The sequence below is a fragment of the Tiliqua scincoides genome, chromosome 2, assembly GCF_035046505.1.
Source record: "Tiliqua scincoides isolate rTilSci1 chromosome 2, rTilSci1.hap2, whole genome shotgun sequence".
NCBI classification, from domain to species: domain Eukaryota; kingdom Metazoa; phylum Chordata; class Lepidosauria; order Squamata; family Scincidae; genus Tiliqua; species Tiliqua scincoides.
This window is the reverse complement of record NC_089822.1, coordinates 17,227,797-17,241,814: the sequence shown is the minus strand read 5'-3', so window position 1 is coordinate 17,241,814 and position 14,018 is coordinate 17,227,797. Positions and strand designations below refer to the sequence as shown.

Genomic DNA, 14,018 nt, shown 5'->3' with positions numbered 1-14,018 from the left:
TAAAGCACTTTCCAGCAGCCTGCTTAGCAGAGTGTTGCCAGGATGCCTGTGGGAAGGCAGGAGCCTTCCTGCATACATCATTGGCTCTGCCACCACCCACCGAAGCAGGCAAGTCAGTGGGGTAGGCAAGAGGAGGTGCAAGGAGGGCGGAATGGGGTGGGGAGGGGGCAGGGTGGTGGTGGATCTGGTGGCAATGGCATGCTCTCGATCCTACCCCCCTTTCCTGCAGCCTGTCCACCTCCTTTCCTCAGACTTGCACTAGCCAGATCAATAGTGCAGGTTAGAGGAGACCCATTACAGAGGAGGAGGCTTTTGCTTGGTTAGGGGATTTAAGAAGAAGGATATGATTGGGTTGTTAGCGGATTGGGTGGGGCAATTTGCCCCAGTTAGCAGCATTCCCAAATACTTGCTGCAGGATATATCTGACAGAGCAATCCTATACATGTTTACTCAGAAGTAAGTCCCACTGTGTTCAATGGGTCTTACTCTCAGGTAAGTGTGAATGGGATTCCACTCTGAAATTTTAATGAGGCTTCATTGAAGTAAAAAGCTTTTGAGGTGAAGCATGTGTGGCATCAAGAAGAGGGTGTCAAAAACACCTTCCAGACCAGCAGAATCTGTACCTAAACTTCGTGATGGGGGGAAACAATTTAAAGAAGCATCTTAGAGTTCCTCTTTGTTAACTTATGACTTCTCTCCAAAATGTGCTTTTTTCCACATTTTGAGAGAGGCTAAGAGCTTCTGTACCAATCAGAAGCATCTCTTTCTGGCACTCTCAATAATTGACAAGTTTGCTGAGTGACTCTTGGTGGGGATGGGGACTCCTATTTTTCCTTCAAACCTTTTGAGACCAGAAGGCAGCTTATAGGTTAAAAAAAAAATATCCTCTTATTTACAATGCAGGCACTTTGTTTTTCTAACATAGTGGGAGGTCTGTTAGGTCTAGTCATTAAGATGGATAATTTTTCAGAGCCAGAAGTTCAGCAACATTTGATGCGTATCAAACCAGAAAAAAACATGAACATGTTTATTTGTAGGTTGCGTGTCCAAGAGTACCCACTATGCTGCATTCTTTGGTTGTGGTCTCTTGCCAAGCTTGTAAACTATGAAATATGCCCACTCTCCAACCCAACCTGCTGATATTGTCATGAGTCATCCATCCCTTTCCCAACCAATGACTCTAGCATGCGTGGGCTCCCCCTATACAAGCTATGATTCCAGTTACTTAATAAGAAGATACAACTCCTGGACTGTTAGGTAAATGGAAAAACCAAATGGGTATTGAGACATTTCATCCACCCACCAAGTCCATACCTGTGCTTGGCAAAGAAAAGGCAGAGAGAAGTTTTTAGCACTGGGACCCACTTTTTAGATTGGCAATCTGTCAGGACCCATTTGGAAGTGATGTCATTAACCTCACTTAATGATGTCATGGCCAGAAGTGACATCATCAAAGAGGAAAAATTTTAACACCTCCCCATAGAACAAAATCAAATCAAGTAAGTAAATTAAAAGTTTACAATAAGTATGAGTTTTTAAAAAATATTAAAAATAAAGAAGAACCTTCCTAACCCTCCCAATAGTTGCTTATCTGGTTTTTTTTTTTTTTTCTTTTTAAATCCGCAACATCCCAAAGGCTACAATCTCATCCCCACTTATCCGGGAGTAAGCCCCACTGAGAACTGAATTCCTATTCAAAGAATCTTCAGACTACTTTTCCTCTCAACCCCTCCAACAGTCTCTGCCCTTTAAAAACCTTCTCTTTGTCCTGTTGTAGCCAAGGAAGCAGCTTCTGAGGTTCACTGGTCCCCACTTTGCTAATTGTCTAGCCCCAAATGAACAAGACAAGAAGCAAGTGCTCAAGGAATGCTGCAATTGGGAAGACTGAAGCTGGGTGGGGAGGGGTGCTATATCTGCTGCACTGGGAAAGCAGAAGCTTTAAAAAGAAAGAACACACACAGGCAGGGAGGCATTTGCGATGTAGCTGCGGTCTGGGGAGGAAGTGGGAGGCGAAAAGGAGCTACTTTCATGAAGCAGCAGTTCTGGGGCAGGGTTGGTTCTGTTTTTTAAAAAAGATTTTATTCAGGGCGTGCGCATCATTGATTCAATGTGTGCACTTTAAGAAACAGCTCTTGTGTGGGTGGGTGGGCATCCATCAGGCACTCAGCTGGCTGCACATTGATGCATCCTAGAGGGAAAAACCTCCAGTAGCCATGCTGGTCTGTTAGCAAACAATTCCAGAACTTGACTAGGATCAATGGATGTGCTGAAGTAGTTAGCAAGCTTCTTTTTCAGGCTGGATGCTAAAGCAAAATAACAAGGGGGGTGGAGAGAAGCTGGGCATGATGGAAAAGCCCCAAAGTCTGCAGGTCTCACCATCTTAAAGAGGTGTGTATAGGAAGTATTAGGCAGGCAGAATGAGATTTGATTCTGTTTGGAGCACAGTTGCTTCCTTGCTTCCTCACCCCCAAGAGGCTGTCCCTCTGCAACTAATAGGCCTTCTGACCATTTAAAAAGCCCAAATGAAAGGGGGGAAAAAACACCTTTGCTGCCACATAGTTTACAATGTACCTGCTGCCCTCCAAAGCATCTCCAGATACAGTTCAGCTCTGACTCCAATCCCCACCACACTATTTTCAGGGATGGAGGAGAAGAGCTTGTTCCTAGTACTTCATGCATTTGCACTCGGTAAGCTGTACAACCACTTCCCCCCAACACCCCTTTTTTCTACTCTCTTCTGCCAGCAAATCTTCTCCAACCAAATTCACATGTGCCACTAAAGGCACTTTTCTCTCTCCTGCAGCCAGTGGAGCATTTTTCTCCCTATGATTAGTGCTCGGCCCTGTCCCCAAAGGGCTCACAGTCCTTAAAAAATGCAGAAGTAACACCAGCAAAAAGCTGCTAGAAAAAGATGCTATATCAGGCTGAACCAGTACAATGGCTCTCCCTCCGCTAAATATAAGGGAAGCACCTCTTTAAAAGCGGCTTTTTGCCAAATTAGCAAGAGTGACAAGTGGTCAAAGTGTTGGCTGAACCAGCACCAAGTTCCAAACCTCAGTCATCATGCAGGTCACTGGGTAGTGTTGAGTTCATCACTATCTCCTAGATTCAGGGTGCAAACCTAACCCCTTATGTCAGTACTTTCCAGCACTGGCATAGTGGAGCCAATGGGACATGTGCTTCCTGCAGTTGGGTGGTACTCAGGGGGGCCTTCTCAAAGTAAGGGAATTGGTTGGCAACCTTCAGTCTCGAAAGACTCTGGTAGAAGCCTACAGCACCCAGTATTCCCAGGCGGTCTCCCATCCAAGTACTAACCAGGCCTGACCCTGCTTAGCTTCCAAGATCAGACGAGATTGGGCATCTGCAGGGTTCCCTTACCTCAGAGCTGCATTGCCTTTATGTCAGTGCTGGAAAGCACTGACATCAGGGTTTAGGATTGCGCCCTCACTCTGCTGCATAGGGTTGTTGTGAGGATACCTTGAGGGGAGCTTTGCATACCATTCTGGGCTCCCTGCAGGACAAAATGGAAAAAAGAATTTGGAAAGAAGATATGAATGAAAATACAAGGGTGCTGGAGACTAACAGCATTGTATTCTTTTTAATTATTGTTGTTAGCCGCCTTGGGTCCCTTTGGGGAGAAAGGTGGGATATAAATGTAGAAAATAAATAAATAAATAAATAAATAAATAAATAAATGACAGCCCAATCCAGCATGAATCCTTGTGCAGTGGTGCAGCTGCATCTACACAGGCTATGCTACTTCTTGAGGACTAATTTCAGCTGCTGAATGTCTCCTTGAGGTAAGGGAACATCTGTCCCCTTGCTCCAGAGTAACCCTAGCAGCTGCAATATCACTGGTGCACAACTGAGTTGATCCGTGTTGACAGATCAGGCCAGAAAGAGGGCTGGGATATGGCGCATGCCAGACCATCAATCCCACCCCTCAATCCCAGCCCAATCCCAGCCCCTCCATGGCTTAATTGCCCACCCTTGCCCCCATCATTACCCTCCCCCCATTCATCCCCCTCAACTGCCTCTCCCCCACCCCTGTGCTGGACTTACTCTCTCTGGTGGGCATTCATGGTGTTGCCAGGAAGTGCTGTCTTAAAATGCTTTATGGCTTTTGTGACAGCCCACAAAAGTGCTCACCAGCAGAGCATGTGTTCCGCCAGCTCAGAAGAAGAATAGGATTGGGCCATGACTCATGTACTTCACAGTATGAACTCAGAACTTGATTGATCAGAATGACGTGCTCCCAACAGTACGGCGAACAGACTGCAATGCCAAAATTGGAATCTGGTACCATGTTACAACAGTGAATATTTTGTCTGAGGTGACACATCCATATATACTAGTGGATGCAGCCGTCATCAAGTGACTGGCGGTCATGTGTGAACCAGCCATGTGCAGATTCAACTTGGGTGACATCTGTCGTAGTTTTATGAAGTGTCCTCAGACAAAACTAAGCTGACCTCTCCTGATGGAAAACCTACTATATCTTTGGGCCAAGATATTTATGCCAAGAGTCTATTTAATTGACTAGGTAACAGAACTTCCTCTCTGTTCCTTTTCAAAGGCTTATTTTGTGCAAACTCCGTCTTGAAGAATTTAGGGGAGTTGCCTCTTTTTTTTCTTTTTTTTATTCCTCTTCTGCTCGTTTAAAAAAACAAAAACCCGACACTGAACTTCTCTATCACTCAGCAACCAGCCCTTCCTGGAATAATTTGTAGGTTAAGAACAAACTCTGTATGTGCTTGTGTTTAACCTTTCCTTTGATAAACTTGTGTGTATTTTTGTGCATTAAGCAACAGCCCCATCCTATCCACATTTACCTGGGAGTAAGCCCCCGTGACTGTAATAGGGCTTACTTCTGAGTAGACAAGCCTAGGATTGGACTCTTAGACTGCAATCTGTGTGTACACTTACCCGGAAGTAAACCCCACTGAACACAATGGAACTAACTTCCAAATAAATATGCATAGGCTTGCATGGTTAGCGCTCTTCATTTCTGGGGATTGTCTAACGATTAAAGCACATGTAGCATACATTTTCATAGTTGTTTCCAAGCTTTGCACCACCACAGTACCTTTCCATGTTACTACTGCAAAGCTTGTGAGAAGCCTGATTATAATATTCAAACTCTGGATTGCACTGTTGGGCTTTTTTTTTTCTTCCCTACGAAGCCTGGATAAGCCACTTAACTCTTTCAAAATAGGAAGTTCCGGCAGAAGGACAAAGAAAATGTTCCCCTTGTAACACTACTCTCTTTTAGCAGACTTGAGAGCACACAGAGAGTTTTATCAGCCATGGTAAGTGCAGAATTTTTTCATAGTTTTCAATGTTTTTATTTTTAGAAGATATAGAAGCATGATTACAGTCCAGGCTCTTTTGCAATGAGCAAATGGATGGGGCAATAGATGCCTGAATTTTAGTCCCATATATTTTAAGACTCAGTACAGCTGGTGTGCGATGAAACCCTAGTAATTGTTCCAGGCTGCCTGGAACTGCACACTGCAGCACGCTGGATGTTTGACCACACTGCTGTTTTTGCAGTTCTAGGCAGATCACAAAAACAAATTTTTTGTCACCCTTGGTGGCAAATCGTGGGCTGCCTCTGGCTTCATGGATTGTAGAGAAAGCTGCTCACGTTGTACATCGTATACAAAAATGCTCTTAAAATGGGAAAAGTTCCCAGAGAAGATAAATTTATCCTAGGAAATGTCTGTGCTTGGGACTCTCTGAAAGCACATGGAAATAGTCACATGTGGCAAGGGAAGATTAACCTGAACACTTGTGCAACCTGCCTTCATAGTATTTGTGAAATGTCTCTCAGCAGATCACTGCTCTCAGTTGTAAGGAGTTTGTGGCTCAAATAATCAACATTGTATGATTCATGTTAAACATAGAATAAAAGGTCTTTCCTATGTATGTTAATGTCACAAAGCATGCACTTTGGATTGTCTTTTAAAAAACTGCATAATCACTGATAATCAAGAGAGAAAGAAGCTATACAAGATAAAGTATGGTGTTCGCTTCTTTGATGACAAGACAAAATGTAGCTGAAGTTAAGTACTTTTTATGTCCCAATGAGTACAAGTTTCAAGTACATGCTTCACATTGCCAGTCAAATCCTTGAGACCAACAGTTCAGTCCTGTTTGTATTATGCAAGTTCAGTGTAACTTGCTTTCTGGTCAATGTTTCTAGGACTGCAGCCTTCCAAGGAGTTTAGATTTGGCTGGATCATGTTCAACTTCTTTATGCACACAATGATTAGAGGATGTACAAGCTCTTTTCTGGGACCACGTCTTTTGGCCCAATCCTATCAGGGCCTTACACTGATGGATCTCACTATGTGCTAGCGTAAGGCTCAGACCACTGGCCATTCCACCATTCTGCAAGCCACTGCCACCAGTGCACAGCCCCAGAGGCCATGCGCAGGCAACACCAGATCACATAACCTCCACTTTCGCTGGTAAGTCAGCGATTTGACTAGCAATGATTTCTTAGTATGAATATGTAAACTCAACTCCTTGTATTTCATATTACTTCTATTTTTACACGCTAAAACTATTTAAGCGGATTAAGGATCATATTCCGCGTGCACTTTCACAAACATGTCATAAGGCACATTTGCAAGCCTTGCCATGGGCTCAACACTGGAGCTGACCCAGTATGAACACGTGCTGGGCCAGCTCTGGTGCTGGGCCTGTGTTCCACAGCCTGGTGGCTCACCCGAACCACTGGACGAGGTGAGTGGGAGTGAAGGAGGCAGGGAGGAGACATTCTGGGGTGGAGGGAGGTGGGGGAGAGCAGGGAGAGACAGGGAGGAGACATGGTGGATCGTGAGCCAGGAAGGATTGGAGCAGGGCTGGGGCAGGTCAGTTTGGGAGCAGGAAGGGATGGATCTCAGTGGCAGCCGCACTGTCTGGATCCTATTGCTCCTTCCTGACCTGAACCTGCCCCCAGAGTCTCTTCAGGTCCTGTTCTCCAAGATCTCCGGTATGCAGAATACAAGCTAAACAACAGAAGAGACATTGAATTCTAGGCAGTGTAGATGTCATAACTGTTTTGCAGATGGGTTTAAGACAAGCCTCACATGTGACAATGCCAGTGTAAAGAAAGAAGAAAGTGGTTTTAGTTTCTCTGCCCATATTATCTGTGTTCACCATAGCCTGTGATCAGCACAGCATAAGAGAATGTGACAAAATGCCAAATCTTGACTCAGCACATTGTCCACATGATTGCAGTAAGGGAAGGCATCTTGTTCAGACGCAAACTAGGCATTACATATGAAACATGTGAATAGTCACTCAACACTTTATTTTTAATCAAAAAGCAGCAGCCTTGGGGGCTGTGATCTTGGCCAGAAGAGTAATGGATGGAGGAACTGAGTAACCCTTTCACTTCTTGCCATTTTCCACTCAACATTGCAGAACTCATCCACCCTGCCCGGGAAAAGATATTTCTCCCTTTCTGGGAGAAAAGCAGTCTAAGGAAGTTTTGAGCAAACAAATGGTGTGAGGGAAAAGGGTTTGTCTCTCTACCCCCACTGTCCTGTTCCCAGCAGCTAGCCCAGCGATTTTCAACCATTTTTGTCTCGCAGCACACTAACAAGGCACTAAAATTGTCAAGACACGCCATCAGTTTTTTGACCACTGACAAGGCACATCATGCTGCCAGTGGGGGGCTCACATCTCCCAATGGCCCTACTAATAAATGACTCTCCCCCAAACCCCTGCGGAACACCTACAGGCTATTCACGGCACACCAGTGTGCCACGGTACAGTGGTTGAAAATGGCTGAGTTAGCCTATGGAGGTCCCGGTGAGATTGGACAAGAGAGCAAGCCAGGCACAAGAGATCGGTACACAAGTTCACTCCCAGCTGGTGAAATACAGGTAGTCCACTACTTAAGGTCATCCAAGTTACAACTTCCCAACTTAAGGACAGCTACATCACAATTTCACACAAGCAAAGTTCGTCTGCTCTAAGAAAGTGTTTCTCAATTTTTATCCTTCACCCTACCTCTTCACATGGCCCACCTATTCGAAATACCACGTAATAACTGTCAATGACATCATTGCCAGTTACTTCTGAGTTGAGAGGCCAGATGTGATGCGACAAACACTTGTAAGAGGCTCAAGGTGGACAGGAGGGCTTTTTCACAGGTGGAAAAACATGCTTTGGAGTTCTACCCACTATACTGATCCCCCTACCACAGTTTGTTGTGTTGCGTTCCTGGTCTTGCTGCTAGGCAGCAGGTGTCCAGGGATTCCACGAACTACAGCAGGTGTCCAGGGATTCCTCAAGAACTACTGGTGGTATCCATAAGACTGGTTGAGAAATGCTGCTCTAAGATGTTTGTACAGGTGTGGTGGCACTGGTTTTGAAGACAGAGAGGCTGATTTGTGAGAGGAAGAGTCAGTGTGTTTTGGAGATACAGAAGTGGTGGATAAAGGTGAGCCAGCACAGAACTTAATAGACCTGTACTCATGTTCCTCTCCAACCCAAACTCTGGCCCTGGGGCCACTTGTGGCCCTCGAGGACTTGCAATCCGGCCCTCAGGGAGACCCCAGTCTCCAATGAGCCTCTGGCACTCTGGAGACTTGCTGGAGCCCACACTGGCCTGATGCAATTGCTCTCAGCGTGACGGCCAACTGTTTGACCTCTTGCATGAGCTGTGGGATGAGGGCTCTCTCCACTGCTTGTCGTTTCATGTCTGTGATGCAGCAGCAGCAGTGAAGGAAAGGCTGGCCTTGCTTTGTGCAAGGCCTTTTATAGGCCTTGAGCTATTGCAAGACCGTCATTCATTCATATAAGTTCCATTTCTAATATATTTATTTATGTAAATTGATTCACATTTGAAACATAAATTAATAGTGTCAGAGAGATGATGTGGCCCTCCTGCCAAAATGTTTGGACAGCCCTGGTCCAGGCTATCTGTGGGATCGCCTTCTCTCATACATTTGAGCCCACCATCTTAGATCATCTGAAGGGGTTCTCCTTCAAGTGCCACCTCTGTCCCAAGTTAGGACGCTGTAGGTTGAGGGGCAAGTCTTCTCTGTAGAGGCGGCACAATTGTGGAGTTCCCTTCTAGGGAAATTCAAAATTCAGAACAACTCCCTCCCTCATAGCTTTTCGGCAAGGGTTCAAAACATACCCGTTTCATCTGGCATTTGGTCGATAGTTGGATGTTTGCCCTCTGAGCCTCTATAATAGCGCTGTGGTTTGACTGCTTCTCTGGACTAATTTGTTTCTCTCCCCCCCCCCCCATGACTCAATGATGTGTGTTGGGTTTTAGTTTGTTTTGATGCTTTAGTGTTCAATGTAAAAATTAATGTTTTAATTTTTTTTTAAACTTATTGTTTTGATGTATTGTAAGCGGCTTGGACATTTGCTTTGGTATGGGAAAGGCGGGATATGAATGACTGAATGTACGTATGTGTGTATGAATGAACTGTAACTAATACAAATGCAGCCCCCCCCATCTAAGTTGCTCTAAGACCCACAACAATAAAAAGCAGTCACTAGAGAAAGTTGTTCACAGTTTTGTTTATGTCACATAAATAATTCTGCAACTTAAGGAAAGACCCCTGGAACCTAACCTGTACTGGACTATCTGGAGAAGGCAACTGAGAGTAGCCACAAAAGGATGTCACTCAAGAAATCACTGGGAACCAACTGTGAGCAGGGCCTGGGGGTAAAGGGGGTAATTTGTAACTGGGTCCAGGGTCAAAAAGGGGGCCCAGGAGCCAATGGAGGTGGCCCTGAAATTTCCTGGGATGTTACATTTTCCTGTCTATTCAGACTTGTTGCCCTCATGGGATGCTGGGGACACTACCAGGAGCGTGCAACTGGGCAGCTGCAGCTACTGGCAAGCCATATATGCTGGACTGAGGAATGCATACATGACACTCCTTAACACAGGGTCAAATCTAGGAGGAAACCAGCCTGCTACAGTAGCTCCTTGGCTTGTGAATCTGCTAACCACGGGTAGGAGCCCAGGGACACAGCTGCAAGACTACAGCTGCTGCAGAAGCAAGTTTTGTTATGCACAGGACACTTTCCATTCTAGTGTGAGCCTAAATATGATGATGCTCATTTTCTGCACAATTTTCTATATTTAAAAGATTTTAGAGAGACTTCAGAGTGTGTTTGGCTTTTCATATTGCTGTATCTAGTTGCCGATGCCACATGGGTGGGTAGACCTGGGCTCCAAAGACTTTTCCAGCTGCCTCCACCTTCCCTGCATCCTGTTTTGCCCCTCCTTGCTCCATTCTGCTCTCCCATCACCACCCTCCCCTGCTCTATTTCACCCCTCCCCTTCTGAAAGGGACCCAAAAGAAACTTTGAACCCCCTGATAAAATTCCTCTCAGAGGCCCTGACTGTGAACTTTTAGAATCAGGGTGTTGCCTCTTTTTGAAAAATTTTTTTAACAACATGGGTTTACTTCTTTGACACAAACCATGGTCTTCTCATCCAAATAAAGATATGTCAAATTGTTGGATTATTGCTGCTGGTCATGAAAACCTATGAACATACATTGGCTCTTTATTTGAAAAGGACTCTTCAACTCAGACACTCTTCCAAGACACTCTTCCACTGCTTTGCATACAGGAGGCCCCATGTTCAGTCTCTAGGTAGGGCAGAGAAAAATTCTCTCTGCAAGCCCAGAGAATTGTTGTCAGTGAGTGACTCAGCCCATACTGAGCTAGATGGACATTGGTGGTTTGATTCAGTATAAGGCAGCTTCCTATGTTAGACCACTGATTCTTCTGGTTCAGTATAGTATCCACAGACCAGCAGCAATTCTAGAGTTTCATCCAGGGGTCTTTCCCATCCATACCTGGAGATACTAGGGATTGAACTTGGAACCTTCCACATGCAGAGCGTATCTTCACCTTGACTACAGTCCCACCAAGGCTGACCAGAGACTGGAACTGTCGACTTCCAAATCTGACTGCTATACCTTGCTGGTTCACATGCCAATACATGGTTGGTGCCACTTCGAAGAGTTGTCTGCTGTGTCAAAATGCCCAAAGTTGTTCCTGTAGCAGTCCAGCAGTCAGTCAGTCAGTCAGCAGAACCTGAATACCTGCAGTTCTCATTAAATGAATGGTTAATGGTGGTACTATAGAAGTGCCCCTTTTCCCAACCACAACCTTGGAGATCCACGTATTCCTGGAAATCATGTATTTAAATCTACTTTGCATTTGGTCAGGGCAGGAGGTGGATTAGTCATGTGCATTTGTGACAATGGACAAATGTGTCCCACATCCAACTGTAGGAGTGCTTTGCATATGCAAATTCAATAATAAGAAAAAGCAAAAACCTTGTTAGTATTCTGAGGCATGGGGGAAAGTCATCATGACTCAGCTGTGCAGGATTGTGCCTGACTCACTATTTGCTCAACTCAGTTGTAGGTTTGTTTGTTTTTTCCCCAAACTCAAATGCTTGTTTACTAAAAGATTTCCTTGCCCCTTTCAGTCCCAGTAAAGTATGTACAGTACCAAGGTAGTTTACAGCATAAAAAGAGAAAACGCTTTTAAAAAGAGATCAATACCATACCAGGTAAAGGAAAGCTGTTTTATTTTCTTACTCAGAACTACCAATTTCTATTTATTTTATTAATTTTTTTTATTTATTGTGCAGCGCAATCTTGAACTGCACATGGACTGGTGCAAATCCCTTGGCAAGTTTGCGCCTCCTCGGGAGCTGGCAAGGCTGGCACTCAGAGGTGCGCTGGCCTGCAGAGGGTGGAATAAGCCTCCACGCAGATGGAGGCTCTGAGTCTTGCATCAGCCAAGGTTGGCCAATGCAAGGCTGGGGTGGGCAGGGAGGAGGCTGGAGGGAGGCTTTCCAGGGCAGGGGGAGGGCGACCACAGCAACGGGCGAGTGGGGAATGGGAGACAGGGCTGGGATCTGGCAGTTATGCAGGATCCCAACCCCCATTCCCAGGGAGCTTGGAGTGGCTTCAAGCCTCTCCACTCTCCTCGGACTTGTGCCAACTCAGGAGGTGGCACAGGTCCGAGGAGACCCATAGGGTCCAATGCACCTTACCCAGGGATAAGGGGGAAAGTTTCCCCTTGCCTCTGACTGAGCCGATTCTGGCCCCTATCCTACGCTAAATACAGCGCAAGCCTCTTGGCTTGCCTGTTCCAGCGCAGGATAGGATTGCAACGTTAAGCATTTAGTATAAGTGTTTCTGCTCTTCATCCAACAAGGCTACCGAAGTGGCTTACATAAAATCAATATCAAATCATGGAAATAATAGGAGGTGGCTGTTTTCTTTTCCCTTGATGACTGCTTCCTCATCTCTTCCTCCCTCCCCTCTTTCTCTCCAGGCAACTGGTGCTTCTATTGGCCCCTGCACAGAGAGGGGGAACCCCAGCCGAGCTGGGGCATGTAGAGCAGTAAGTGGAAATGTCAGTGATGACATTTCCACTTTGCTTTAATGGCTTCTCCTCCTCCTCTTCTTCCTCACAGGACAGTAGGTAAAAATGACTGATTGCTGAAAATTGCAACATCTCCTAAGCAGGCATCACCCCCCCCCCTTATTTTGCAATTTTTTTAAAAAAAAAAAAAGTAGAGAAAATAGTGTATTGGCCCATTTTGGTTTGGTGCAGAGCCCTGACCAGCAACTAAACATTTTAAACAGGCAGGATTGATTCTAAGTTTTGATGGACCCCATCCCAGGTAAAATTTGCTAGAAGGCCCTCAGTTGTGTTTAGGCTGCTTTTCAGGAGCCTGGCTTGCTTCCTCCCCTTCCCCCCATCCAAGGCTCATACAGTGCAGCTGTTTACTGCCCAGCAGTGCTGCTATTGCTGCTTTGGCTCAGCAAACTCTTCCATTGTCCTCCCCCCCCCCCCAGGTTTAGGATGGCACCAATTGAAAACTACAGCCCTGAGCCACAAACTTGCAGAGTCAGTCCAGCCACAAAGCTTTAGCTAATGTTGCCCTATTGTGTCCCCAGTCTGCTCTTCAGCTGACACGCCATGCATATTTTTGCTGGGTCTTTTTTCTGTTTTGAGAGAGAAGTTCAGCAGTTGGCTAATTCTCGGTCTTCCTCTTTCCCTGCCCTTCCTTCCCCTCTTCTGCTTGTCAGCTGACAAGGGGATGTGAGGGGAGAGTGTGAAAAACCCTCATTTGATTATGAAGGACTAAAAGAGGATTTCAGTGTGGTTAGCAATGGTGCAATTACTTCTCATTCTCAGACAAATGGCATGATACAGTGCTTCCCAGATATCTTTTCAGAAGAGACCCAGTACCAGAATTTTCAGCCTAGTCCTCCCAGCAAGGCCATGACAAGACGCTAGTCTTCGTTCTTTCCTAACCACAAGGAAATGGGCGCTGTAAAGTCTGCACACAACTTCCCATTGCGTAAGGAAGTGGAAGTGTGAAATACTCTCGCTTTACTTATCAAACCAGTGGTACACTGTAGACCTCAAACATTTACCATTTTATGTGCCATTGCATGTCCTCCAAATGTCACAAACAAAAAAAGGGACGTGTTGCAACACCCCAACTTTCATGCTAAGAATTTCTGCCCAAGTTCTTACCTCTCACAACACATTGCTGTAGGCTCTCTTCCACCTGAGCCTCCTTCCATCATGGTGTAGCGCCTACAGGTTAGACTTACAGCGCAATCTTATGCATGCCCACTCTACTTCTACTTCTAAAGTCTCATGTTACATTGAGTTCACTCCCAGGAAATTGTGTATAGGGTTGCAGCCCTAGAGATCTGGTTCCCTGTTCCCACTCTGCCACAAACTTTCCGTTTGACCTGCTTCACAAGGGTGTTGTGCAAAGTAAGAGGAAGATCATGTATGTCACACTGAACTCCTTGGAGGAAGGGTAGGATAAACAAATGGGCCTCAGAATGAGTTATCATAACATGTGCTATTCCCAGTTGACACTGTATTGTGGTGGAGTGCCACAGCGTGAAATTAATAACATTCTCTTGTGTGGCAGCTCAGGTGTATCAAAACCATTTCCAAAAAGCCAGACCAATAAATAC

The 14,018-nt window shown here is 45.5% G+C and overlaps 1 protein-coding gene across 4 annotated transcripts in view; it reads left to right on the top strand.

Annotated features, from left to right (window-relative positions):
- The first annotated feature begins 5,261 nt into the window (after positions 1–5,261).
- The window catches only part of FYB1 (FYN binding protein 1), a 59,590-nt gene continuing 50,833 nt past the window's right edge, over positions 5,262–14,018 (top strand). For all 4 annotated transcript variants that reach the window (XM_066614705.1, XM_066614704.1, XM_066614703.1 and 1 more), the window contains exon 1: positions 5,262–5,309. In XM_066614705.1, coding sequence (XP_066470802.1) covers positions 5,307–5,309 — 3 coding nt within the window. In that variant the 5' untranslated portion in view covers positions 5,262–5,306. The remainder of the gene's footprint in view (positions 5,310–14,018) is intronic.